This window comes from Siniperca chuatsi, linkage group LG5, assembly GCF_020085105.1.
Source record: "Siniperca chuatsi isolate FFG_IHB_CAS linkage group LG5, ASM2008510v1, whole genome shotgun sequence".
NCBI classification, from domain to species: Eukaryota; Metazoa; Chordata; class Actinopteri; order Centrarchiformes; family Sinipercidae; genus Siniperca; species Siniperca chuatsi.
Window position 1 is genome coordinate 13,435,782 of NC_058046.1, and position 27,756 is coordinate 13,463,537.

General features: G+C 41.4%; 2 protein-coding genes across 8 annotated transcripts; both read left to right on the top strand.

Moving 5' to 3' along the window:
- The first annotated feature begins 241 nt into the window (after positions 1-241).
- Positions 242-20,106, top strand: LOC122876650 (rabphilin-3A-like). 5 transcript variants are annotated; one of them, XM_044197232.1, is made up of 19 exons: positions 242-544; positions 7,819-7,963; positions 9,645-9,734; positions 9,850-9,861; positions 10,099-10,224; positions 10,352-10,481; positions 10,666-10,749; positions 10,847-11,015; positions 12,986-13,171; positions 13,290-13,454; positions 15,782-15,861; positions 16,009-16,083; positions 16,539-16,648; positions 16,873-16,999; positions 17,090-17,146; positions 17,256-17,410; positions 17,504-17,585; positions 17,748-17,844; positions 17,943-20,106. In XM_044197232.1, exons 3-19 carry the CDS (start codon positions 9,661-9,663, stop codon positions 18,071-18,073), a joined length of 1,860 nt encoding a protein of 619 aa, XP_044053167.1. In that variant the 5' UTR covers positions 242-544; positions 7,819-7,963; positions 9,645-9,660; the 3' UTR covers positions 18,074-20,106. The 5 variants fall into 5 exon arrangements, with proteins under 5 accessions (XP_044053167.1, XP_044053170.1, XP_044053166.1 ...); XM_044197235.1 differs by lacking the exon at positions 9,850-9,861; XM_044197231.1 differs by lacking the exon at positions 7,819-7,963.
- A 452-nt stretch (positions 20,107-20,558) lies between these two features.
- On the top strand, positions 20,559-27,274 carry LOC122876655 (group 3 secretory phospholipase A2-like). Of its 3 annotated transcripts, none has more exons than XM_044197247.1 (7): positions 20,562-21,211; positions 22,388-22,520; positions 23,199-23,333; positions 23,935-24,824; positions 25,342-25,471; positions 26,584-26,703; positions 26,840-27,274. In XM_044197247.1, exons 1-7 carry the CDS (start codon positions 20,725-20,727, stop codon positions 27,024-27,026), a joined length of 2,082 nt encoding a protein of 693 aa, XP_044053182.1. In that variant the 5' UTR covers positions 20,562-20,724; the 3' UTR covers positions 27,027-27,274. The 3 variants fall into 3 exon arrangements, with proteins under 3 accessions (XP_044053184.1, XP_044053182.1, XP_044053183.1); XM_044197248.1 differs by having other exon boundaries at positions 23,935-24,728; XM_044197249.1 differs by lacking the exon at positions 26,584-26,703 and having other exon boundaries at positions 20,559-21,211.
- Positions 27,275-27,756: the final 482 nt, after the last annotated feature.

Here is a 27,756-nt window from a genome sequence, read left to right on the forward strand (position 1 = left end):
AGAACTGCGTTACTATTCTAGCCTATTAAAAACCTTTGCATTCAAATGCCAATAAAACTTTGAACAACCATATGGTAACTTGTTGTAATGTGTATGTTAAAATACCATAAAGCGCAGTTATAAATCACCACACCTAATAATCGTATTAAAAGTAATTTCTCAATAGGGCTGCATGGATGATTACACAAATTCAGACACTATGCGCTGTTATAGAGACAATCGGATCAAGTGATGACTGTCCACTTTAGCATCAGTGTTATCACTTCAGATCCAGGGGTTTCCTTCCCAGGGTACCAAGGGCTTTCCATCCTCCACGCAGGATAGAAGACGAGTTCCCACGTATGTGGAGGTCCGCTGTGCTTCTAGCAACAGTCTACTTCTCTCCTCCAGGCAAAAAATAAAACCACGGGTTTTGGTGACAGGCACCATGCGCAATGACTGACTCTGTGGTCAGATCCAAGCGCTGCACAGAAATTTAGTCCGCATCACACCCTGACAGCACCCCGAGAGAGAGGAGAGAGAAAAGGCAGGTCTGGATTCTCAGGTAGGCTATATGATCTCCTTCAAAGCATTTGCAAACATTGCGTCTTTAACCTAAAATCAATGTTATTGCGTTTGGTCAGTGACTCAGTGCATTAGAATTTCTCATTTACAAGTTGAATGAATGCAGCATTTCATTCACAAGAGAGAGGCGCTGAAAATGATCTCTTCTGAGGGAACACATTTCATTGCCTGTATTTATTAATTTGATGGAACACATTTTAATTGTCTTTATGTGCCAGTTACTTACTGAGTCATTTGAATGAAAAAGACACATTTGTGAATGTGTGCAGTGCAACTCAGTATGCGTGGAGCTGCTGCTAATTACAGGTACAAATTATGTAAATGAACATCTGATTCCTTTGTTTTAGGGAAAACATGTCTCACTGAAAACATTGCTCTGCAGCAGAATGCTCCTGTCATTCATGCAGAGGTTTGCAGAGATTACCTTCTTCTTTTGAATTGTTGCATTGATTTACTACAGCATGCTTTGGTGTTGTGATTATGTACTCAGTTTATTCATGAATGGCTGATAAATATAACTCTTGATGTAGCTTGAGAGGCTTTATTAAATCCCCCTTAAGATGAATTAAAACAAGACTAGTTGCTGGCTGCACTCCTGCAACACGGGTGCTTCCTTGTTGCAGATCTGAAAACAGACCTGGTAAGTCATGTGGGAGATGGTGTGGTTGCGGTCCCTGGGCGTTGCTGCAGGATTTGTGGGAGCTCACACTGGGGCTTGATGTGCCTGCAGACTAGGAGGAAAACATGCCTCCAAATGCTGATGTGGGCATGGCAGCACTCAACTCCAGCTGTGCAACAGGACAGGTGATTCAGTCTTCTTGTTGTGACCTTATCTCGTCCTGCACCCGTGCGTTATTACACTTGGTGAGTCAGAGCAGTGTATGTTGTTAACAGACTTATTGGACCAAACTGGTTCATTGCTTCTGGTGTTAATATGGAAGGAGGACAGAGAAAAGAAGCTGGGAATCCGCCTCACAGTTCCATCATCTCCAACTCCTCCTACAGACCTGAAGCATGGGGATTAAATGGGGGGAGGGGAGAAAAAGACTGAATGGACGGTCTGAGAGAGATTTGCAGCTGCCTCATCTCACATGAGCAACCACAGTAGTGATTGGACGACACCCTTATGCTGGTACCTCACTCTCTGTATATCTGTCTCTCTGCCAGTCCCACTGTCTTCTGTCCAGAGAAAGGCTAGAATTAGGCAAGAGAGAAAAGGGGGAAATTGTTAGGACATATCACATGAAACAAGAGAAAACGAGAGATGGAGAGCACTAGGAAGCATGGGTGTTTAGGGAAAAGGTGGGAAAAGATGGAGGAATGAAGTAAGTGCTCTGCACACTAACTGCATTATTTAAAGCTGAAGGATACAAGGCGACTGTACCCGTAATCCCATGTCTTCAGCTTGTCTTCCTCTTTGCTGTCTTTTCAACTATGACTGTTAAGAACCATCCTAGTAAGATGCACTATTCTGACAAATTGCAACCACGTTTATTGATATGAGAGATGATCCGCTGACACTATTATTGCAGCAGTGACCCATTCTGCATGGGCTTTGAAATTTGGCACAGGTATAGTCTACCACAAACACAGACTGGTGGACACACTCGCACACACACACACACACACACACACACACACACACACACACACACACACACACACACACACACACACACACACACACACACGGCTTTTAATCATTCTGATTCTCGTCTTCTGATCTTGCTGTTACCATGGCCACAGTTGGTAAAGGTGCATGACTCTTATGCTCCTCTGTTCTCTTCACAATCCATATATGGTGCTTAGAACCCAAATTGTATGTTAGACTAAATATCTGTTGGTTTCTGTGCACTGCTTTTGAGCACATTTCTAAATGTGTTGTACAGTATGAGAGACAGTATTCTGCCATTTGTGGCCGAGCTTCAGAAGGGAGTGGCTTCATCTTCAAATTCTCATCAGAACGGTGGATGAGAATCGATTCACCAGCCTCTCAGAAACTGGTGATTAGATCTGCCTAAACACCATGGCATATTGGAAAAGACAGACTTAATTAATGTGGGCTTTAAACAAATTTCCCCCAAGAGACCAAGGAGTTAAAAATCCAAAACAGAATCGGGCTGCAATTGAATCTTTAAACACCAGCCTATATGTTAGCAACATTTCTGTCCACTACCATTTATAATCTCCGACATGTACATTTAGCTGATCATAATCACCTATGTGCGTGTGTTGTAGTTGCAGTAATGCCCTTGCCCCAGCTCAGAGTGACATCTAAATAAACAAACTTTGCACTTCAAGTCACATAGCTTCCCAACAGGGGTTTTTTGTCTCAGATGTTGGGCCAAAGCTTATTTTCAGTGTCGCAGTGTTTCCAGACAAGAACAGGCTCTTGTCTGCCAACAGAGAGCCGTTAAAAACACCCAGGGGCATTGTACCTGCTAGTTTGCTGGTGGGACAAGAGGGAGGGTTAGATATCCAGCAGCTGAACTGTGCCAGATCTTCAAAGCAGAGCAACAAAGAGACAGAATCATGGCCATCACACTGAGGGAATGAGAGGAGATCTCACTTGTTTCTTTATATGTTAAGAGCCATGTAGTTTATCTCAACAGACCACCGGCTTAGTAGGAAATAGATGCATAGTGTCTTTACAACAGACCTTTATTGCACTGATTTAATGGCCCTGTCTAGTGGTACTTCTTTTCCTGAGAGATGGGAGGAAACTGAAGGAGCATGACTGGCCAATGCACCAGCAGCCAGTTCCTAAAGTCCCACCTCTTACCTCTGGGGCATACAGGGATGAATCACCATCAGCCAAGCAAATTTGAGACTTACTGCAGGCTCTTGGTGGAGTGCAGTTAACTGAGTGCTCCGATAGACGTTTACTTCTGTAGTTCTAAAATAAGGCCTGGACAAAAGAAGTCTCTGAATTACATCAAAATATCTAAGGAAAATGTGGGTCAGCAGACATTTTTCTGCTAAATTTGAGGATGGTTACTGGAAATGAGATCTGAAGGGTATGGACTGCTAATTCAGTGTGCATTGTGTTGATTTAAGAATGAAAAACACAGCGCCCACCCCATTTAGGTCTGTTGGATAGGGCCAACAGTGATAGCAGGATAACAGCATGGTAGCTTGTTGGTCACTGGATACTCTTTCCTGTTTGTTCTCCAGCGATGCGGGACCTGGAGCCATCGCTGCCAAGAGGATGTAGTTGTGTGTATTTGAAATGGTGCAACACTCTCACATTAGAGAGGTGAAGAGTCCTCACAGATGGTTCCACAGATGGTCCCTGTCAATGCCATTGTCTGACTGAAAACATGGATAATTTGTCGATGCCACAGACCTAAAAGGCTAACAAATATCCTTACTGTTTCCCAAAATAGAGTTCCACTGTCCTGTACTTAATGTCTGATATAGATCCGAGTACATAAAGTGCACACTAATGCCATGAAGAGGTGACTTACACAGAGTGAAAGGCAAGGGTGGGAGTTGTAAATAATTAAGAAATGCTGAGTGATGCAGTGGAGGGCTTCTTGGTGCAGTGCTTTACGATCTTGCCCAGGTCCCGGCTTGAGTGTGTTGCTATGTTGGCATCTCACAGGCCCTTTTATGGGGCATGGATGGAATTGGAGCCATGCAAACAGGTAGTGGGTGGCTACCTCGTGTTTTTTGGTCCTTCCTACCCTGTGCCATGCATGCCTGGTGTGTGAGCATTAGACATCAGCAGCTGAATACTGTCAGGAGTTAGTTTACAAGACCAAATGATTAGTAAAACATTTTGTGACCATGCATTCAGTAGAAAGTCAATTACCACTCATAACCCTTTAAGCTGGGTGTACTCTAATCATCCATAATATATTATTTGTGTTTAAGGCCTGCTCAGCTGTGTGGTGGTACCAGTTATACGACTGGACATTTTAAACTGTCTGCACAGACCTTGAATTTCTTTTTGACATTAGCACCACCAGCCACCAGCCCACATGTGTCACTACAGAATGTGAGGGAGCAGCTGGTTGTACTTTTAGATGACATGCAGCCTACGTGTGAGTCAAGTTATTGTCAACTAGTTTTAGAACGTTTTAGTGAAGGTCTGTAGATGACTCATAACTCCAAAAAATATCAAAGCAATACTCATTAATGGGCTTTACAGTCAACATTTTCCATAAGTAGATGTAAAAAAAATGTTAAAGTTTGTGGCCATCTCTTTTGGCAATAAAGATTTCCAAGTTGAGATAGTAGCGTGATTGCAAATGATCTAGTGGACTAACAACTAACTCAGCTGTGGATTTGTAATATACAGCTTTAATATTGGCTTCCCTCTGTCCAAAATATGTTTATCTGTAAATTTTACTTTTTTCAAATATGCTTTCAAATATGTCTGTATTTATAGATGTGAGTGAAGAAGAGATTTAATAGAAAAAAAAAAAATTTTTTTTCACTCTTCCCTGCTCAGGCATGATGTTCCAGATCACCACGGGACTTGAGTCGAGACTGTAGACCAGCCAAGACTCTCCTGTCTGAGGATCTTAGGCTGTTTTCTGTTTCATAATACATAAAACAATCTGAGTTACCGCCAGGCCAGATGGTAGAGGAAGAAAACATGGGATGAAATAAAAATCTTGTTTAGTCCAGCTATTTAGATTTTTCTTTTTTTTTGTTAGGTTTTAACATTTAGGCTCAAAATGTATGTATTTCACAGTTGTTGTTTATTTATTTTATTATTATTATTATTTTAGTATATTAAAAAGAGAAGAAGTACACAGTATCACATTAATTTTATACCAAACATCCATGCTTCACAATAGGTTTTTTTACTGTTGCTTGGTGTAACCATGTAGTTTTACAACATGATAAATTATGAATATAAAGTCACACAAGGCAGCATAAGCCTAGTAATGTCTAAAAAACATTAAAGCTGAGCTAGTTTCTCGCAGCACTGTGAAAAATTGTGTATGGGTTACAAAGTTATTGGGTCTTTTAATAGGAAAAAGCACAGTGTGTTACAGCTGATGAAACATTAATGGTCACAGCAACCTGAAAAAAAATGTGTATGGTTTCACCAGGATTATTAAATCACTGGTAGGGTGGATATGCTTTGCTGACATGAATATCAACTCTGGCATCTACTTAGCATCAGCACCTTGGAAAATGTTTTTGGAGAAAGTGCTGATCTGAGCCTACAGGGACTCTGCATCGGCCAGTGGTAAGGGTTGTTGGTGAATGATTAGGTGGTGGCTACAGCAGAGCTTTAGGGCGACCTCCATTACACGTTAGTAAATTTTAGCCCTAGGCATCACAATACGAATGGAGGCCTGATGAAAGATAAATTTAAAGTGAAACCAATTGTGGGACTTCGCAATGATCTCTGATAATCATTAACCCATTTTAGAAATGTCCTTCTTGCAGGATGGCGAGGGAATTGTTGCCCTGGAATTCAAGTGCAGTACCATGTCAATGTCATTATATTCAATACATTTACAAATAGGACACATAGCAGGGTGTAAAAAAATCAGGTCGACAAATCATTTCCTCTCAGTTTACTAATTGACTTATTGTTACAGCACAAATTGCTTGATGATAACATGGAAACATTGGAGTAAAACCTTGCCTTTACACATTGCTTTTTGCTGATGTCAGTACAAGGGAGATGACTCTCTTCCCTCTATCCCCACCCCCACTTAAGCTCTCAGTGCTGTTTCCATAATGATCCATGTTGGATCCATCCATCAATGCCCCGCTGCCATGTTGTCACTCTCCCTGCTTTCTTCAGTCCTTGTTTCCACAAACAAGTACCAGACTCTTGAAAAAAAATGTCGGGCTGTCGACCACAACAAGGTGCTCTTATTCCAGTCTACTCCTTTTCCAGTCATATGTTCTGCAGTAATGAGTCATGCACCTGCTATTGAAAGTCACATAACAACACTCATCTGTGCAAGTGCCCGATAAGACGTCAAGCTAGTTACTCATGCTGAGCATTCACTTCAAGTATCCAAGGAGAATGCATGGCTGTGTTTCTAAAAACAGATGGAAAATGTGTAGGGTGTGCACTGGGAGTTGTGTATGCATACATCCCCTGATGATGTACAGATGCAGATTTGTATTGATTATTCTCTCAGGCCCTGAGGAGGAGACACAGGTTTCTAAACCAGTCCTCTCCACCCCCATATAAAATTCTATACAGGAGAAATCCTGATGGGTGGATGACTTATGATGATCGGGCAGATGACTTTCTTGAGTCGATGCTCTCCCTCTGGTCTTTCCTGTTGTCATCTCACACATGATCTGTTACTATTCATGCCTGGTGTAGACACTATTGTGTGATTGCTTCGCACAGTTCTGGGAACCACTTTGCAGATCGGCACGTCTGAAAGCATTGTCACGGAGGCTTCACGACATTTTGGAAAAAATGCCAGAGGAAAATATCTGCTGCTCCCCAGAGAAGAATTCATCACCTGACTGAGTTATCTTATATGGGAGGAAAACATGTGACTGTTGCAACAAGTCAGAGTCACAGATGACGCAGATTAGTTGCATTTTTAACCTCAACAGCTCTTTACGAGAAAAGTGTGCATACAATCTTTCAGACTATCTCCTGAATGCTAATTGGACTGTCACCTCGGCAAAGACTCCACTTCTGTGATGCAGTAACATCTATCCCCAGCACCAGAGAGCTCTGAATAGTCTGAGTCACTGGTTACCCAGCCCATGTCTGAATGCCCCCTCCCATCTGTCTCTCTCCATCCACCTCTCCAGGACAATCAGGACAAAAGTGGGATAATTCATTTTGGGAGGGCCAAGCTTGAGAGCCTTGGTGTATATGATATATACTGTACAGTCAGAGTAACGTCTGAACGGTCAGACTGCTGCTGAAAGTGGAAAAAGACAAATGCTCCCCGATGACTGTGTTGCTACTGTTGGCTGGATGCAGCAGCATCAGAGGGAAAAGCCCACACCCAGAGTGTCTATTGATAGCGCAGCGACTTTGCTGTTATTCTGTGAATCCCGCAGGCAGTGCAGCAACAGATTGGAGCTCAAAAGGTATGTAGCCTGACGTTACGCAGCATAATACAAGCAGCTGAATGAGGGAGACGGTGGAGCACCCCTCCCTTTCGCTCCCTCTTTCACTTTCTCCAAGGTTCTATAGTGCCAGATTTTACTGCTGTGAAAAGCTGAAGTGAAACTTATTGATTTTCCTTTTAGCCTTATCATCATCCATTCCTTACTGTATCTCCCCGACTCTCTCCAATACAGTACCTGCACTCTCCTCATCCTGCAGCATCACAATTTTCGACATTTGAAAATTTTACTTCCTCTTGTTGCTCCTTTGCTGTATCCTCTGGCCTGTGGCTGCTGCAGCATCACTCCATGTATTGTCTGGCAGAGACTTGAAGCAACTGTAAGTCAATTGCACAGGGGCACCCACACACACACACACACACACACACACACACACACACACACACACACACACACACACACACTGAGCAGACTTGCCCATGGGCACTCGCCTCAGCAATTTCTGTTGACATCTTTGTGTCATCTTTACCGTGTCGCTCTAAGATTAAATTATATTGCTGCTGTATCATATGGATACAGTTGACAACTCACTGTTTCCCACTGTCATCATTAGCACTGGGCTGTGTTCTCAGCCTGTTTTTTGCACCATGTACACAACCGACTGCAAAAGCATATCTCCTGTCATCGCATACTTTAAATACTCGGATGACATAGCCATCCTTAGACTCCACCTCAGCAACAGTGACTATCTTCTGGACTACAAACAAACCAATCCTGATTTCACCACATGCAGTGACGATATCTTCCTACAGATCTTATAAACTGCTTGTCAGCCCTCCCCTTAACACCTGAACACACACCCGGTCCCACCAGCATCCCTGGAGAAAGAGTAAAAGTGGTTGAGAACCGTAAATACACAGACATCACTTTGGATTAAAGCCTCAGCTTCAACCAACACACCATGAACAATCAGAAACACTGGAGACAAAGACTCTTAGTCATTCTTGTCGGTACAAACTCACCCCCTCCTCCTGTATCGAAGCATAATTGAGCCACTCCTGCTGTATGGAACCATCTGTTTCTTTGATATGTGTAGAGTCACAAACTGGAGGAAATTCCTTACAGTTTCACTTACAGCTGCTGAAATAGCTGGTCTTGCCACCCTCAATGTGCACAACCTTATCTTTTAGCCCTGGCATGGAAAACACACATAAATATACATGACCCACACCGCCCACTTCACGATCATTTCAGTCTGGTTGCTAATGTACAGGAGGGCTCGCTTTGTCATAAGCTTTGTTCCATTTGCAATAGTCACACTAAGCAACTCTACCCCTGTTAGAACCACAGTAGTGTAGTTTCGGCTTGTGTTTTACAGATCCATTGTGTTTGTGTTATGCCTTTTGGAGTGTTTTCCTGTGTCCATTTATTGCTTGAATATGTCTGTGGAAAGAATTTGATAAAACAAGCTTGGCAAGATGAGATGGTACTGATTAGGCTGTAAATTTGGCACCAGAAAATGCGCTTACATTGCCATCGGTAGCTGATATTTTGTTGCTATTTCAGGCTTAATATGTAAATTCATAGGAAGCAAGCAGATGAGGGAAAAAGTGATCACTCTTCTGGAAACTATAACTGATTTTTGCTTATGAATGTGAAGTCGTCATTAGCTACCTTTTTTAAAATTTATTTAGCCCTACATCACTGTGTGGCATTTAAAGGAAGTGTATCTGGTGACTTGCCAATTTAAGGTCAGCACTGTCCTGGCTCGCAAATTTGTACGAAATGTCCTTTTTGATGAGAGAGCAGCCCATGGTGGCTTTTCTCATGCAGCAAGTCAGTGCCGCATGAGAAAAGGATAGAGGATAGCTAAAAGTGTTGACTGAAGACACATAACTTGAATGTAAGTCAGAATATAGTCATGAATTTGATAATTTCTGACTAGACTTAGCAAAACCATTAACTTCCACCCAAATTAAGAGCTCTTTTCATGACATTAGTGTAAGATCATTTGACGATTTCATGCTGAATTAATCTCTTTCTTTCTTGTCCACCTGCAGACTGTGATAGTGCAGCATGACGGACACGGTAATGAGCAGTAGCTCGGATCGCTGGGTGTCCAACGACAGGCAGAGGAGCATGCATGCTAGGTAAGCACGATTTTCTGAACATTTTTGTATTGTTAACCTTCTCTATGACTCTACCAACCCTACACTGTACTCTTTGTTTCACCTGCATCCCTCTGATGTGTGATCTGTGACACAGTGATAAAGAGCAGTAAGTAGACAAACTTCAACTCCACCTCTCTTATCTGCATCATGTATATCTGCTCTATAACTGCTCAGAAAGCAGTGTAATGTGTCGATGCTGTAAATGCATGGTCATTCATTCACTGTGTTTGCACAGTTTGTCCAAACATTGAAAGAAGTGTGTATACAAATGTGTGATTGGATATCATTTAGTAAAATCATAGAAGCAGTGTAACCTAAACTGAAGAATATGTTTGGCTGACAGGGGCAACTGGACCATGGAGCCAGGCCCTGGTCCTGGTCCAGACCTGACAGATGAAGAGAAAGAGATTATAAACAGTGTGATTGCCCGTGCTGAGAAAATGGAGGCCATGGAGCAGGAGCGAATTGGGTGAGTGATTGTAAAACATGCAGCATTTTCTCTGACATGTGTACATAAAAACAAAATCACCTGCTGAGACTGATGACATTTGGACCTGCAATAATTAACGGTGACATTTCATCCTGTGCTGCTGCAGGCGCTTGATAAACCGCCTGGACGACATGAAGAAGACTGTGTGTGGGGATGGACAGTCCCGCTGTTTGCTGTGTGGGGAGCAGTTGGGCTCACCTGGGGTCAGCTCAGTGGTGTGTGAGGATTGCAAAAAGGTAGGTAATGAGTCAGCCAATAATTACAAGGCAAAAAAAACAGCACCCTCCCCTGCTGCAGTTCACACAAAAGTTGAGAAAACATTATACGTCATGGTGTACGAGCTGTGTATTTATAATGCAATTACAAATAATTTGTAATTTGTATGTAATTTGGAAATCTTTATTTTCTCCTGTTGTGTAGAACATGTGTACCAAGTGTGGTACACAGTGTAGCAGTCGGCCACGCGCTGTGTGGCTATGCAAGATCTGCAGAGAGCAGCGAGAGGTGAGTGCTTTACACCAGTGAACAAATAAAGGAATTCAGTTTTCATTGAAAACTCTATAACACAATAATAATAATAATATTTTTTCTGCTTTCTCAGGTGTGGAAGAGGTCTGGTGCCTGGTTCTTCAAAGGTTTTCCTAAGCATTTCCTGCCATCGCCCATGCCATTATCTACACCAAGAGAGACAGGTGCCCAGGAGGCAGCAGAGCCCCAGGGGCCACCAGCCTCTGGGCCCAGGGAGGCAGTTACCCAACCACGACAGCCAGGTAAACACAGCCAAGATTTGCCCCTTCAGCTTTAGTATGCAGTCTTTTTCATGTCATACATTAGGTGACATGCAGGTCCTTATCACCATTTTTGATTGACCTGTTAGATTGTTGTCACAAGCAATTGGTTTACATTATGTCTCTCTTAGGTCAGAATCAGAGTCAGGCTCCTGCTTCTGAGCAGGAACTTTCAGGCAAGCAATATCTTTAAAAAGGGATCTGCCGGGGCACTCCAGTAGCTCAGCTGGTAGCGCGTCCTTACCGCAGCGGCCACAGTTCAATTCCAACCCACGGCCCTCTGCTGCATGTCATCCCCCCTCTCCCGCCTTTCCTGTCAATCTCTGCAGCTGTCACTATCAAATGAAGGTGAAAAAACACAACGAAAAGGGATCTGCCAAACTAGTAAACTAAAAGTGCTAAAAGTCCAACTGAAATATACTGTATATACTACAGCACTACACTAAATACTACAGCTATTGGGCATATTTTTCCATTTTGTCAGCAGTTAGTGATAAAAATGTTTTTTTGTCATATTATGGAAATATGGTTTCTCATGGCAGACTGACATCTGATGGCCTGTGTTGCTAGGAGACGTGCTGTCAATTTCCATGGAGTGGAGAACGCCATACTGTATAGACTACAAACATTAAAGCTAGGATTAGTAACGTTGGGGAAACTAGCAAGAGACAGCTAGATTTTGAAAGTATCCAAAAGAAAAAATCCCACCCCCTCCCTTCAGGCCTCCCTCCAAAGCCACTGCCCCAAAACACATCTTAATGCGCAATGAGTGCACGGGCAGATGACGCAGGTAGACAGGCAGGTAGGCAGCAAATGATTGGATATGAATAACTAGCTTCCGCTCGGAAAGCGCAAGCTAGTTTGCCTAGCTTGCTAATATTAGCCCTGCTTTTCAAGGTTCAAGTTACATACATTTGTCATTCTACAACAGAGCTGCACAATAAAATTAAAGTTGTCGCCCCCTTCACGCTACGCACACAGAACATGTGTACAAATATTTAAAATTATAACAATAATATACAGTTATATAACAATATATACAGTTGCTTATATGAGAATTATATTGCTTGGTGATGACAAAACCAAAAAACCCCATGATTCAAATAATGACACAGAGTAACGCATGGAATCACGGAGTAACATAGGGAGTGAAGAAATCACAGATGGTACATTCCCCATCCCCCCTTGTTAACTGCCTGTGTGGAATGGAAATAATATTATGAACTATTTTAAGTGGCCACCCACCCAGATACTACACCAACCAAATTACTAGTACCAACATTGTCAGGTACCGAAAATAATTCACGCCCACTGGAGAACACCAATATAGAGGGTGCTATCTCTGCATAAACATAGGTAATAAACCAGGTGTGTGTGTGTGTGTGTGTAAGTAATTTCAGCCCGACTGAACAAAAAAGCGCCACCTCTTCAGTCTCATTAGATCAGCATCTGCACACGAGTCTTCTTGCAACCCCACCTCTCATTGCTCTTTTCCAAACCATCAAACCTTTTATCTGCTTCCCAACTTTGGCTGTACCGCCCGCTGTTGCAAAGGAGGGGGATGAAGAGCTCAATTAAGCTGTCGGAAGGTGCATGCTGTGACATGGGATGAGCCTCCAGGTGGTGCTGGCAAGATGGGTCACATTGTATCATTTCACACTTTCAGCGTGATTATCTGAGCAATGTGATTTCCCCATGAAAGAGAGGGGTAGCTTGAGCAGACTATTAGCTGCTGCATGTACAGTAGTCGGATGCCACGGCTTCTTGTAGTGTATGTAGGTCAATTCCTTTGCAACGAAAAAGCTGCAACATCAAAAGTATCCAGAGAGACTAGGGAGTATTACAGATTCCACTGCAGTAGGAGCCTGAAGTGGTGTGATTATGTGTGTCTCCCTCATGTGTCGTGTGTGTCTGTGTGTTTACTGTATTATGCTATTCATGCTTATTTTTAGGACCAGAGCTACAGGGCCGTGCTGGTTACCCACCTGTGGCCCCTAAACCATCAGTTGTACGCATGGCCACAGGCGGGGCTGGCCCTGAAGAGACGGGGCGGGGCAGCCCAGTGGTGATGAAGAAGATGGTGCCCGTCCAGAGCTCCAGACCACAACCTGCTGCAACAGCCACCACGGCCCAGCAGGGTGAGAGACAGCTATGATGCAATCCTTTGCTCATGTCCTTAGTCCCGAGCATTAACCAAATATTGCATCCCCATTGGTGTTATTTTGTGCAGTCTCAGATGATTAAATGTGGTTGTAGGTTCAGTGGCAGGAGATGGGGGGGCCTACTCCTCTGGTGGAGTTCCTCCTGCAGCAAGAGAGGACAGGAGGCAGCCCGCTGCCTACAGTGCTCCTCAAGCTCGGCAGCAACCTCCCCCAGCTGAGGAGGAGGAGGAGGCCAACGACTATGACTCTGATGAAGCCAGTGAGTACACCATCTGCTCACTCTTCTCATAGAGTAAGGTGGCCGATATGTCTGGTTTAACTTCACCTCATGTACAGTTTGACATTCCGTGATTTTTTTCCCACTCATTTCAGGTTAATAGCACCAGATGTTTTTTTTTCTTAATAAAGCAAAACATATTGTCATGCAGCATTCAGTATTGGGTGTTGATTACCGTAATTTGGCAGCATCTCTGTTCCCCTTCTAATAATTAATAATAATTCATATATATAAATTGCCCAATAGTCCAAGCAAACAGCAAGTTTCATTCTGGGAGTGTCTCTTGAGCTGGGTAGAAAATGACAAATGATAAGCACCATTTGTTATTGAAGCATGATAATCAATATCCTAACTACAGCAGAGGAAGATGTGTATCAGGATGTGAATCACTAAATCAATAGTGATACATAAGCTATGTAACTGTATGTACAGTTTTTTTTCATATATCCCATATCCCATTTTGATGATGAGAATGGTGCCATGCCATTCATTTTCTGCGCCTGCAGCGTCAAACGGCCTTTATTCTCTCTCCGGGGGATTGGGTGTTAATTTGTTTTATTGAGGTCCGGGTATATGGAGCTGTGCAAATAATTTGAGATACAACAGGGCTAACAGGATATAGATTCCCCTTGTGTTTGACCCAATCCCCTGTGTTGGGAGTAAAAATGGCAGAAATAGCAATGGTTACATGTGCCTGCTCTCTATAGAGATGTGATGGTGAGAACAGTTAGATCCTGTGGTGCTGATGGGTTTCAGTAGCTTGGCTGGTTATAACATCTTCAGTATTGTTGATCTATATGTACTGGTTGTTTCAGCTCATATAATGTAGGTAGATTGTAACAAAGAGTTTCCCTTCGGGGATCAATAAAGTGTTTCTGATTCTGAGATTTAAATAACAGTATGCTAAGTTTTGAATGTGACATAGTCTGATCGTCATAATTTGAGGTCTGATTGCTACAAGTGTGTGTTTTGTTATATAACCAATCAAATCTATAAATATATCTGATCATAAGATAAAGGTGGATGAGCTAGTGCTGCTTATTTTTAGCCATGCAAGCGGCGCGGCTATGGGAGTGTATCTATGTTCCCAGGGTCCTATGTTCCCCAGCTCAATACCCTCATAATATGCCACATGATTAAGGAGACCTTTCAAAAGGTTTTCTGTTCTCAGTAATGTTTTTTACCTAGGTAAAATGTTCAATGTAAGTTTCCCTGGGTCAATATGTTGAAATCACCTACCCACATTTTATAGCCTACTGATGTTATACTCCTTGAAACCTACGCCCTCAAATTTGTGGGCAGGACAGTTTTCTTGACTTTAGACATCTCCATAGTGGCTGAATGGATTTTTACCATTCAAACTGCATTTGAAATGTCCATCTTCCTTCGTTCTTTTGCAATCTGAACTGCGAAGATAGCCCTCACCAATCTCTTACCCTTACATAGGGATGAGCCATATATGTCACTGTCGGCCTGTTTGTCAGTCGGTCAGTCAGTTGGTCTGACTTTTCATCTAGCACCATCGTCAGATCAAAGTTTCGCTTTGTTCAATACTTTGATTTATTGCCAAATACCTGCAAAACTAAAGCCTTTCCCCTCAGCCTCAGCTGTACTTTGTGTTTAGTGCTAAGTCAAATGTTAGCATGCTAACACGCTAAATGGTGAACATTGTAAACATTTTACCTGATAAACATCAGCATGTCAGCATTGTCATTGTGAGCATGTTAGCATGCTGATGTTTACATTTAGCTCTAAGCACAGCTGTGCCGAAGTGTAGCCTTGCAGAGCCGCTATAGCATGACTGCAGACTCTTAGTTTTGTTAGAAGAGCATTGTGTCTTTGGAGCAGCAAGTTGGTGGTGAATCTCAGCACAGAGAAGTTAAGTTATACAAGAAAAAATAACAAATGACATTTAATTATTTTGTCCCCCAACAGCTATGCATGGCAATGAAACACCTCTAAAGAAAATGTGTGTGGGCAGTTTTTCAGTCTTTTTTTCTTACCCAGAACCTTATTTTTCTTCCTTTGAGACTTGAGTGTTTATTTGATTTCTTTTATATTATACGCCCCTGCTTTGTAATGAGATTTTTCTGCTGTTTACTTAAGGTAAATAGAAGGCTGTGAATGTTACATGAGTGAAGGGTCAAGACTTATTCGTCTGTCCTTTCTATCCATTCTGGGCTGGTGCTTATTGTCACTTCAGTTGTGTTGTTTGATATATTTCCCTGTATTTATACTCTTAATTATTCAAGAGCAGACTTGATGTCTCTCTGTAGTCTAATGTAATGACTGGTCTGTGTCTCTTTCAGCCACTCTGGGCTCTCTAGAGTTCAGTCTGCTCTATGAACAGGAAAGCAACAGCCTCCACTGTAGCATCCTCAAAGCAAAGGTACCACTATTCTCCTCATTCTCTCACACAAAGGGACAATTACAATCAAGTGGTTTATGTTGAAATGCTCCTGAATGGCACTTTAGCTTAACTGCTCTCTGCCGTTCATTATGATGTGATAGACATGGTGCTTTGGTTTCTCCTCAGGGACTGAAGCCCATGGACTCAAATGGACTGGCAGATCCTTATGTCAAGCTTCATCTGCTGCCAGGGGCTAGTAAGGTAAAAGACGCACCTTTCCTACATTAAGCTTTTACTTCTTTTAAAAGATGTATTACATTAATATCCTGCTAAACAAAAGGAAGGGTGGTGATTTTAAACCGCCTTGGTTTGACGAGAGGCCTTTCTGCTAGCTCAAGCCTGACATCTTGTGGTTTGAATTGACAAAATCATAAAATTGGCATGGAGGGTGATGTCAAGAAGTAGATATTGAGACAATATAAATAAAGTAAAAGTTGTCGTGAATGTTCATTGTTAGTTTAGTGTAATTATACTGTGCTGTACTGGATAATGGGGCAGGTCTGAGTTACAAAAACACAATTTGATGGGAAGCAGCACCATGTAGATACTCCCTGTGATAAAACAGCACAGACCACAGGTGTGTGAGATCTTGTGTAGTGGTAACTTGCCTCGAGATAATTCCATTTCCTTGTCCTGATCTAACCTGCATGTAACAGTCTAACAAGCTGCGCACAAAGACACTGAGAAACACCCGCAACCCCGCATGGAATGAGACGCTCACCTACCATGGCCTGACAGATGAGGACATGCAGCGCAAGACCCTCAGGTGGATACTGTACCTTAGGCAGTCAAACTTTAATCCCTTCCTTAGCTGCAACAGCCCTGTATTTATGTTTATAACTTGATCTCAAGATTGTCATTCCTTCATGTATTTGCATACATAACCCCCCCCCCCAGAAATGCTGTTCCACAAAGTGACAGTAGCCTCAGTTGACTCTTTTAATGGTGTAACAGGTCTGTATGACTAAGATTGCCTTTTGATTTTCACAGGGTGTCTGTCTGTGATGAAGACAAGTTCGGACACAATGAGTTTATTGGGGAAACCCGAGTGGCGCTGAAGAAGCTGAAGATGAACCAGAAGAAAAACTTCAACGTGTGTCTCGAGAGAGTTGTCCCTGTGAGTGAAACTCAATTACATTCAAACAATGCGTTGTTCTCCAGGTCTGAATCTCTTATTGACCTGCTGTAATCTCGTTCCGTCTCTCAGACGAAGAGAACTGCAACAGCCGGGGGAGCCAGAGGCATCGCTCTCTACGAAGATGAGGCAATGCTTTTATTTCCAAGCATGTCTGAACATGACAGATTCCTCCAGTAGTTCACACAAATCTTATCATGAATCCCACTAAACTCCCCCCCCCTATGCTCTGTCTCAGCCAGGGAAAGATGGCGGAGAGGTAGAGGAGCGCGGTCGGATTCTGATCTCCCTCATGTACAACACCCAGACGAACCGTCTTGTCGTGGGTGTTGTGCGCTGCGTTCACCTGGCCGCCATGGATGCTAATGGCTACTCTGACCCATATGTCAAAATGTAGGTAGAGCAGGATGGAGAAGTACATTTAGAGTGCAAATCTATGACTCTAGAAATGACGTAAATTTTATTCTGTACGTGTACAATTCACAGATGTCTGAAACCTGACATGGGGAAGAAGGGCAAGTGCAAAACGCAAATCAAGAAGAGGACTTTAAACCCAGAGTTTAATGAGGTTTGTAAGAGAATTCAAGGTGAAAGGCTGCAGTTAGTAAAAATTAGCTTATCCCCAAATTATTACCCAGTCACTGTGTTTATATTCTTTGCAGGCCAGGTATGAAAACATTTTGGCAAGTGGCTTTGGAAATGATGAATTAATGTCTCAATCAAATTTCAGGAATTCAACTATGACATCAAACACAGTGAACTGGCCAAGAAGACTTTAGATATCTCTGTGTGGGATTATGATATTGGGAAGTCCAACGACTACATCGGTAAATATTTGATAAGTGTCATTGCTTTGATGAAATAAAAAACTGAAATTCTCACCTGTTCCCCGCCTGCCTTTCACACCTCACTTCCATCCTGACAGGTGGGTGTCAGCTGGGGATCACTGCCAAAGGAGAGAGGCTGAAGCACTGGTATGAGTGTTTGAAGAACAAAGACAAGAAGATTGAGCGCTGGCACACCTTGTATAACGAGAATCATGTTGCTAGTGATTAACCACTTGCCCCTCCCACCATATAGCATGAGCTAAATCCTCTGCTCCCTATGTTTGCATTCATGTCCTAATGCACTTTTCCCCCATGTTATTGTTCTTTCACTACCTGACCATCACACAGGCTTACTCACCTCCTTATCCTTGATAGTAGTCTTCTTTCCTGTCCTCTTATTAACAGTGTCTCTGCCTGTGCTGATATTTAATCTGATCTGGGACAAATCATGACATAAATGAATTAGAGATTTCACTAATGTAACCAAGACATCTGTCAACGAACAGCTGCACCAGGATCATCATGCCCGTCAGGGATGTTATATAGTGTCTTGAACTTGACACGTTCTTTGCTAAAGAAAATTAAGTTTGAATTGCACTGGCACAAAACAAGAATAGCAATATGTTATGGCATCTGAGATCAAAACCATCGTTCATGGAATCCTCCATTGAGCTCATGCCTGAAATTGTCAGGATATTATTTTTTTGATTTGTCGTGTGATTACATCATGCTGTAGTGTAACACTTGGAACTGTATAAGCATGCCAAGCCACAGACATAAGAAAACACGCAGCCGCACCTTCAAATATTTCAACTGTGCCCACTGTCCTGAACATATTGTATATTTCCATGAAGAAATGTTTACATACTGATACATTGCTCAGGTTAGGATAGACATCTGATATACAGATGATTCATCATCATTGTCAGTGAACCATGAGCTAGATGAATCTTTCATCAGTTGCTGTTAATTTGTGAATTAAAATTATAGCACACCTAGTTAAACATTAGGAGTTTCTGTGTATGGTTATTCAAGCTGTGAATTTTTCTTTGTGGGAAGTATTAACTGTGTGATAGAGAAACTGAAAAGTGAAGACATTTTCTTTTCTTAGTTATGCGGAGAATTGGCAGGAAAAAGGATTTTCCTCCTGCTACGTCTACTCTCGGAAGCTCGTGGTTCACTCTGACACCTCAGAGGTTTTCTACTGTAGTGTTTACACTGAATGCACACGGCCAAGTCCATTACAGGTTTCCCTAACACATTTTGCTGCTCCACTTAACAAGGAGAGTAGGTGGAACAGGTTACGTCATATGTGCAGCTTTACCTGCATGCATTGTGCTTGTGACTCTGGCGTGCCTGGGGCAGTCGTGGCCCGCTTTTACCCCAAAGCACCCTTTGCACAAAGTAGGGCTGTTTCCCCTCTACCACACCTTAGTCTTTCAAGGCTTTGTTCACTAATCACAGCAAACCAAGGAAAGCACACCTTACAAAGTGGAATGACCTCAATTTATACAGCTGTTTGCAAGTTATTCCAATGTCAAAACAAAAACGAAAACAAAAATCCTATGCATGAAATGTCTTGTGGTTCAAGATATATATATATATATATATATATATATATATATATATATATATATATATATATATATACTTTGTAAGAAATTAATACTATTGTAATTCCATTAATGTTTACACTTCTTCCCCATAACATTCCAGTTAATACTTTATATACAAGAGGCCATATTCTGCATGACTATGGTGTAAACTGAATAAAATGATAGCATCCACAAGATAGACTAATTATCAACTGAGCACATCAACAAAAAACTTTCAACTCTTATCAGTAGCAGACAGTGAGATGAATCTCATTCTTTGAATGAGGCTTTCTGTACATACACATTCAAATCTCTCCAGTGTCTTGTTTTCTCTGCACAGCTACTCTACCCCCCTGTGGCAGTGACTCAAACACCCACCAGTAGCATCACACACTGTCCTATGCTGTGCTGCTTCAGCTACTGTGATCATCAGATGATGATCAACATAGATTATAATCAATAGTTTTTTTAAACAGGCTTCTCTCTGAGCTACATCCACAGCTGTCTTCTACTTGATTCTGCCTGTTCAGTGGAATGTTTCCTGGTTTATCTCTGTATTTGTACATAGATACTGCATGCACTGGAAATATGTATGTTTGCAAATAAATTTGCATGTAAAGATTTTGCAGAGAGTTTACACAGAACAATAAAATCTAATGAAAACTGACAAGCCTCTGTGTGTAAGGACATTTATTTTATTTTGTCTTGTAAAGCACTTTGTAACTTTGTTTTGAAAAGTGCTATATAAATAAAATGTATTATTATATTAGAGTCAAGGTATGACTGGGATAATCAGCTAGCTTCATCTAAAATAACATGCATAGCCACTATAAAATCCAAACAGTATCTTAAATCAGAATTTCTACATTTTATTTCGTCACACCTTTACACACACGTTTGTCCTGTTATTCTGCCCCTGCTGGAAACTCCTACAGGTTAAAACAGTTCTGTTCTAAATCTTGGTGGCGACATGGGTCATTATTTCCTAAATACTATAGAAAAGAAGCACAAACCTTACCCAACCCTGTCTGAGTCAGACCACGCACGCACGCATACACAAACCCACAAAAGTGAGGAGTGTCATCTTTCTGACGAGCCTCCAAATAGGCAGACCAATAAGAAAACCGTTTACCCCTGAGGCACACATGCCTTCCTCAAGACAGACGCCTTTAAACCAACTGGTGCAAAACTACACCGACACCGAAATTAATGTGGAATAATTCGTCCATTCAGACATTAATTTAACCCTTTAACTGGATTGATTAAAACCCCATTTTCCATTGAGATGCAAGGCGGATGCCTACTACAAGTCGTCTTCGCCTTAACATCGCTCATTCTATCAAAAGCAGAAGATGTGATCGGATCAGGTCACTCCTGTCTCAGATCACGTCCTGCTGACGATGGACACACGCGCGTCACTTTTCTGCGAGGGGACAAGGCCGGCGTGCGCTCCCTGTACCTCAGCCTGTGGTCCGAAGATATGAGACTGGTAACATGCGAAGTAAATACCGACCCACTCGTTACGGAAAGATACCGCAGTCTTTGCGCCAGAAGCGGCGCCCAGGGTCAAGAAGTCACCAAGATGTTTAATATCGGTGCGTTGCTGGCTCCGGATGCTCCCTGCGCGCTTGTCTCCTCTGGTGCGCCAAAGTTTACCAGGCGCACAAGAAGAGATGGGTCAGAAGGGAAAGCGCGGAGGAAACGCACCTGGATATTTCCAGGGACGCTGTGGTGCGGTACTGGAAGCAAAGCGGTCGGATACGAACAGTTAGGTGAGGACGGTGAACTCTGATTGTATTATTTTAAGTGCTTTTCACCCCTTGATGTGTATAGGCCATCACAGTGTCACTTCCATACGGTATGTACAGAATGGTAACAGCCATATTGGTTTTGGGGGGCCATCTCCAGCTGTTTGTCCCTAAAATCGTCGCCTCGTCTCACTTCAGCAGCACTTCCTAGACATACTGTAGATTAATACCAGATATAATTATTAAAAAGGACAATATGCAAAAATACTGCGATTGAGATATGAGTCGCGATTTAGTGGGAATGGTAACTTTTGCATTTCATTTTCACTGACAAAATATATAAAAATGATAATGTGATTTTTGTTGCGATCTGTGCCAAGTAGACATGTTCCCTTATGTCTGGAGATTATGATTTGTCATTTGTCACCACAATGCTTCATTTATAATGGTATGTAATGGTGTCACACATTTTACCTTTATCAAAAGGTTGCAGCTCCTGCGATTTGGTTGTTGCACTTGGCCATATTGTGATTTTGATAATATTTCGATTAATTGTTCAGTCCTAATTATACATTTATCATACAGTAACTATGAACTTAAGTGAGTACATTATTGATGTCCCCATAAGCATATTAGACAAATATCACTGGCATTTTTACATCAGATAAAACACCATAAACAGTGATCCATTTGCATAGAAATTATAGTGATATCATATTGTAGATAAAATATATACTATGACTATGACTATAACATGACTTTTATTGAATTGAACTGAACTGAATTGATATCAGATGTTGTTTGTAATTTTGATGTAGACAACATGTTACAAAGTGTCTCAGGAAATTCAAAGTTTAATTAAAATTGGACATTTTTGGGATATTATTTTATTTAAGTGGACCTGATGGGCACAGTTATTGCACACAATTCAAGAGAAATGAGAATGAAGTTAAACTTTTTACATATAAGAAAAATAACTGAAAGTCTTTTGGACATTTATGTGGTAGTCGCATCAAAAATATGTGACTCAGTAGGTCCTTTAAATGAAAGATATTGATTTTACAACCCGTACAATTTTCAAATAACTGTCTTTGAAGCTATTTGATTTTAAATCAGGAAGTGATCTCTGCTAGAGGACTTGCTTTCATGTGAAGCATCCTTTCATATGAGATTGAATTCAAATCTTGTCCTCCTGCACAGGGATGTTTGAGAGTGCAGATAGATGCTGCCGTGAGCACGACCACTGCCTGCATGTCATCCCAGCTTTCACGGTGAATTATGGAACCTTCAACCCCAAATTCTTCACCGTCTCACACTGTGACTGTGACCAAAGGTAAGCCTCAGAATGCACACCCCAGGCATCTAACACTGAGCTGGGATTCCCGTGACCTGTTCCCGTAATGCTCTGGCTAGCATGGACAGTCTAGTAAGGACAGACCTGCTCAAAGACTGAATTTATGTGTGTGGTAGTTTATACCTTCCACTTCTTACTAATGAAAGTGGAATGGAATGCTAGTATCATATCGTTTTATCACTATGCCAATAAATGTAAATATGGCCCCAGAAGAACCTGGGGTCATATGACATTATTATTCATCCAGGGGTAATAAATTCATCACTACAATCAGCCCTTCGGATACACTTTTGATATCAAGAGTGAACACGTCGCTCACTATTTTTGTGTTTGCAGGGCATTCCATTCCTCCTATTATTTTTAACCTGCAGAGATGTCTGTTTTATTCTCACTTCACATCTAGAGCTGACAGATGTATATGTAATATGTTCGCCCTCTAACTCTTGGTGTTAATCCACAAGTAACTGACACACATTTTAAGAATTCATCTCCCAGCTAAAATGTTATCTATCGTTATAAATAGTTTGGACTACCTAAAAGGTGTAGACAAAATGAGGCAGCACTCAAGGATATTTACCCACTGTGTGTGTTAATTTTGGACTGTTGCTTGACCTTTGGCGTTTGTTTTCTTTTCTTTTTTTTCCTGCCTCTCACCAGGTTTCGACAGTGCCTTCTTGGTGTGAATGATACCATTTCCAATATGGTGGGCTACAGTTTCTTCAACATCCTGCAGGTTCCCTGCTTTGAGCTTAAACAGCAGAAGCAATGCATGGTGATGCACTGGGGGGGAACGTAAGAGAAACACTGACACTGTTGCTTAAAGCTTTCACTGCACATTGTTAGACATAACAGTGAGTTCAAACCATAAAGCAAGCCATTTGTTAGGTGGAAAGTGTAGGTATGGTTATATAGGAAGCCTGAGCAGCAGATGTGCCTCTGCCGCTTGTCATAACATGCCTGACAAATCTCACAAAATCATGAAGGGCACCGTGCCACACCTCTGCTCTGTTTCCACAACTTTATCCATCAGGTTACTAATAAAAGGTCTTACTAACCACAGATGAATAATGGTTAACCTTTTTTCCTGCATTAATGGTATTGCATTGACAAACTATACCATAATTATATATATACAATAACTGTAATTTAAGATTTATGTTTAAGTGAGTGAGTCTTGAATTTATATAGTTATAGTTATCTTCCAAGGAAAATACAAATTAACGTGAAATAACAGATCATATCCCAAATAGCAATATAAAGTGAACCTCTTCTTAAATAAATAATTATGCAAGCAATGTGGTCTACATAAGTTGAAAATGCAGCATATACAGTTTTAGAAAAATATTCTCTGTTTCTGTGGTTTGGTTTTAACACATATGTTTACTCTCTAAAGGTGCAAAGTAGCCAAAGAAGTTCCATATGCCGTCTTCAAAAGCCCCCTTCCTTACAACACTTCTGATATTACAAGCAAATATGGGAACAACACTGACAGCAACATATTAACAAGTACTGAGGGGCCTGTACCCGAAAGCCCCGCGATCAACCCACACATAAAGTCACCAAATAGCGAACATAGATGTAGCTCCGGAGACCCACCAAGAGGAGACACTTTCTACCGCAGAAGTACGAAAGGGAAAGGATGTAAAAAGCACCGGAAACTGTGTACAGTAGCACCCTCTCAAATACCCCCAATATCAAGAGCACACACCACTACTCCTTCAATGAAAAAGGCTTTTTTAAATGCTTCTAAAAGTAGCGCGTTGATGTCAAATAAAAAAAGAGTTGGAAAAAAGAAGAGCACCAGAAAGTGCCTGTCAGCTTACCCCACACAGAGAAGCGAAGTTCCACCACAGGTGACCACACCCTCTTATCCACCAACAACATCTACAACACTCCTGAGAGATGATGCTTTTCGGCCTCACTGTAAAAGTTGTCTTGAACAAAGAAAGAACTCTCACAAGGCAACAGTTACATCCTCAACAACTACACTCGGATTACCGATCAAAGTGACAACACTTGAGACGCTGCGGCTCAAAAAGACAACTGAAACACCCAAACGAGACAGTCTGAAAACACTGTGGAGTACAGCTACTTCTGCAATGCTGGTCACAACAAAACTAAAGACAGCAACCTCCCTTCATGAGAATGGCAAGCCACTAAAGCAGATGGATTCCCATCTACTATGGGGTAACACAAACCAGAAGCCCATGGGTACAACCCAAGCCCAAAACACACAAGCAGAGAGAGGCCTGAAACAAAATATTGCATTACATAATATGACAGGTGAGAGTATGCAGCCGCTGACCCAATCACTTCTGCTGGGCCCTTTTGCAACAAAAGAGGCCTCTCTTCAGTATTACTTGTATAAATTTAAACTTTGACCACCCATTAAGCACTCAGTAAAATACCACTTTTTAAACTATTTATTTATTACTATTATCATTAGTATTCAAATTTGAGCAATGCTGCCACTATGGAAAAGTGATGATAAGGGGCTCACATCTTGAAATAGCCCACAAAAAGTCCAGTGGGATTATTATATTTAAAAAGGTGACCCAGGTAATTTTTTGTTTAAGGAGCTCGAGCTACCACACTATCTAGCTATGCCCCCTACAGGTGAGACAGAATGCTAATTTTCACCACTGATGATAGCTTACTGAAAAGTTCTGAAAGTAAAATAAGAGTGTTAAGCTTTTGTAGAGCATGAGAACATCAGTAGGTGACTAAATTGCGCAGTTATCTAAAGAAACGTGGGTACACTAAGTTGTGAAATAACCTGTGTTTATTTTTGCTCTTGCAGACAATCAGCTCCTGTGTGGAAGCCTCAAACATCTGGATGAGTGTAAATACAAAATCCCTCCTTTGGAGAAGAAGTATGATCTGCAGAACATGGAGTCAAAGACTGCCTACCACTGTGATTGCACCAGCCGGTAACTTAACAGCATTTTTGCATTTCTGTCAGTTTTCCCCCCATATTTGTATATTCACATATGCAACTATGTAAGTCTCACATATGAAAAATAACCTTTTTCCCCCTGAATTTATAATCATTCAAATATATGCCAGGGGCCTGTTTCACAAAGGAGGATAGCTGGATAACTGAGTAAAGCCTGGAAGGTATAACAGAGGTATAACTTCCCAACTTATTCTCACCCCTGGAAACAGCTTTATAGTCCACTGAGGCCAAGGAAATACAAGCCTTACACAGCTTTAGAACCAGTCCAAACTAAATCCATTAATCCATTATGACTGTGTTTTGCATTCCTGAGCTAATTCAAGGTTCGATCTGCAGGTTACAGTGAGATGGAGTAACCACGGCAACTTTGAGCAAAATGAGAAGTCATTTAGAAGGTCTAAATGAAGCGTGGGAGGGTTGTAAAGGCTCTTATTGTGGTGGCGCAATTGTAAGTAGTTATAAAGCTCTTTCCAGCAGTGTCCACAGTCTCTACGATGATACGGAGAGTACAGTATAATAATAAACTGCAGGTATATTTGCCAAAAGTATGACAATAGGACCAAGGTTATAAAAGATGAGATTTCATTGTTGTGTATATGCACCTATTAAAAGACCTACCTTTTTCACAGCAGACATTGAGACTCATTATAGTAGGAAACGCACAGGTGTTACTAATAATATTAACGATGGCTTCGTTCAATTAAGTGTCCCAGTAAGCTATGACAGTGTGTCAGTGAACCAGCATGCATAATAGGCCTTTTTCACAGCAGGAAAAGCTGCAGCAGCTGGCTCAATGGCATGGCTTACTGGAACCCTTAAAGGATAGGTTCATCAAGCCTGTCTGAAAACAGTAGTCAGACGCCCGTTCATACTGGCCACTAAGAGATCCCATCCCAATGCACTTTCAATGTAAGTGAGGCCTGCACCCACAGGACGCTTTCTCTTGCTTTGTCTGTGTCTCTCTCTGAGTCACTCACAAATGCATACACATCATGCTATATTGTTTCATTCCTGCCTTGTCTATCACTTTCTTTCTGCATGTGAGGCTGTAAATGACCTCTGCTTGGCTATTTGTCCATTTTGCAGCTTGGCGGTTCAGATTGAAAGCTTCAAGCAGCCCAGTATTCTCCCCACACTCCTGATGGATTTCGTCTCTCAGTACTGCTTTAAACTGCCAAAGGAGAAAAAATGCCACAGCAGAAAAAGGTTTTAAGCTCTGATACGCTTATTCATGTTAATCTCTTAACTTTTGGTTACAGCAGTGCCAGTCTCCTGTCTAATGTGTTAACGGATTATTAGGTTGGGTTTTGTTTCTGATACTTTTTACATGTTTCTATTCTAGCTGTTTTGGAAGCTTCACTGACGCCTCTGACCTGCTTCGAGCACTTAAGAAGACAGAGGAAAGAGACACTGGTCGAGTGCGAAATTCAGGCAATGCCAGAAAAAGAGGGATTCCTGTTCGCCTTTATAAGCGATGCCTAAGGCTGGAAAGAGAAGCTGATATTATGGCACAACCCACACAATTATAGACTAAGCTGCTATGTGCAGCAATAATGAATTTTATAAGCTTTACATTTCATGCAGCATTTTCTGTTTCTTTCTGTTTAAAATGGCAGTGTGTTGAAAACATTCAAGGACTCAAACCCTTGAATGTTTGTAATATATTTGTACGTATGCCATGGATGTAAATGTAATATATTTTATAAAGAATTTATAAAGTAATACAAAACTGCAAACCATCAGATTGTGCATTAAACATGTGATAAAATCATTTATATTTTGTTTCTGTTTGAATTTAATAATTGATTTTAAATCATTGGCAGGGCATGTTGTCAAATGATCACAGGGTGACATTCTATTATCTGCACTGCATATTGATTAAGTAAGAAAAAAATAACTAGCTCCACACTGCTTTCCAAAACAACCCACAATCTGTCAGTAATCATAATCCTAAATGACAAAAGTTCAACAACAAATTCTTAGTTAGTTACTTAATAAATATAGGAATATTTTTTCATTATTGGCAACAAACATTGGCTTGTTACTCTTAAGTGTAGTGTGATCTATACCTACCTCTCATTTTGTAATATATTATACTGTAGTATATATTTTGCTACTGTACGTTCATAAAACACCCCTGATGCAAGAACGTTTTGTGAGGACTGCAACCGGTTCAATCTGCCCTTTCATTTCATAAACTCCAGTTCTTACAATGTGTTGCATCAGAGTCTTTTAGACATATATTCTTATTTACAAGGT

Excerpts from the sequence above, each read along its gene's own strand:
- LOC122876650 (XM_044197232.1), top strand. The coding sequence starts at position 9,661 with ATGACGGACACGGTAATGAGCAGTAGCTCGGATCGCTGGGTGTCCAAC. Across the intron at positions 13,455-15,781 it reads CTATGACTCTGATGAAGCCA|CCACTCTGGGCTCTCTAGAG; the intron begins GTGAGTACACCA and ends TGTCTCTTTCAG. Across the intron at positions 17,000-17,089 it reads GTCTCGAGAGAGTTGTCCCT|ACGAAGAGAACTGCAACAGC; the intron begins GTGAGTGAAACT and ends TCCGTCTCTCAG.
- LOC122876655 (XM_044197247.1), top strand. The coding sequence starts at position 20,725 with ATGCAAGGCGGATGCCTACTACAAGTCGTCTTCGCCTTAACATCGCTC. Across the intron at positions 22,521-23,198 it reads CACTGTGACTGTGACCAAAG|GTTTCGACAGTGCCTTCTTG; the intron begins GTAAGCCTCAGA and ends GCCTCTCACCAG. Across the intron at positions 25,472-26,583 it reads CACTGTGATTGCACCAGCCG|CTTGGCGGTTCAGATTGAAA; the intron begins GTAACTTAACAG and ends TCCATTTTGCAG.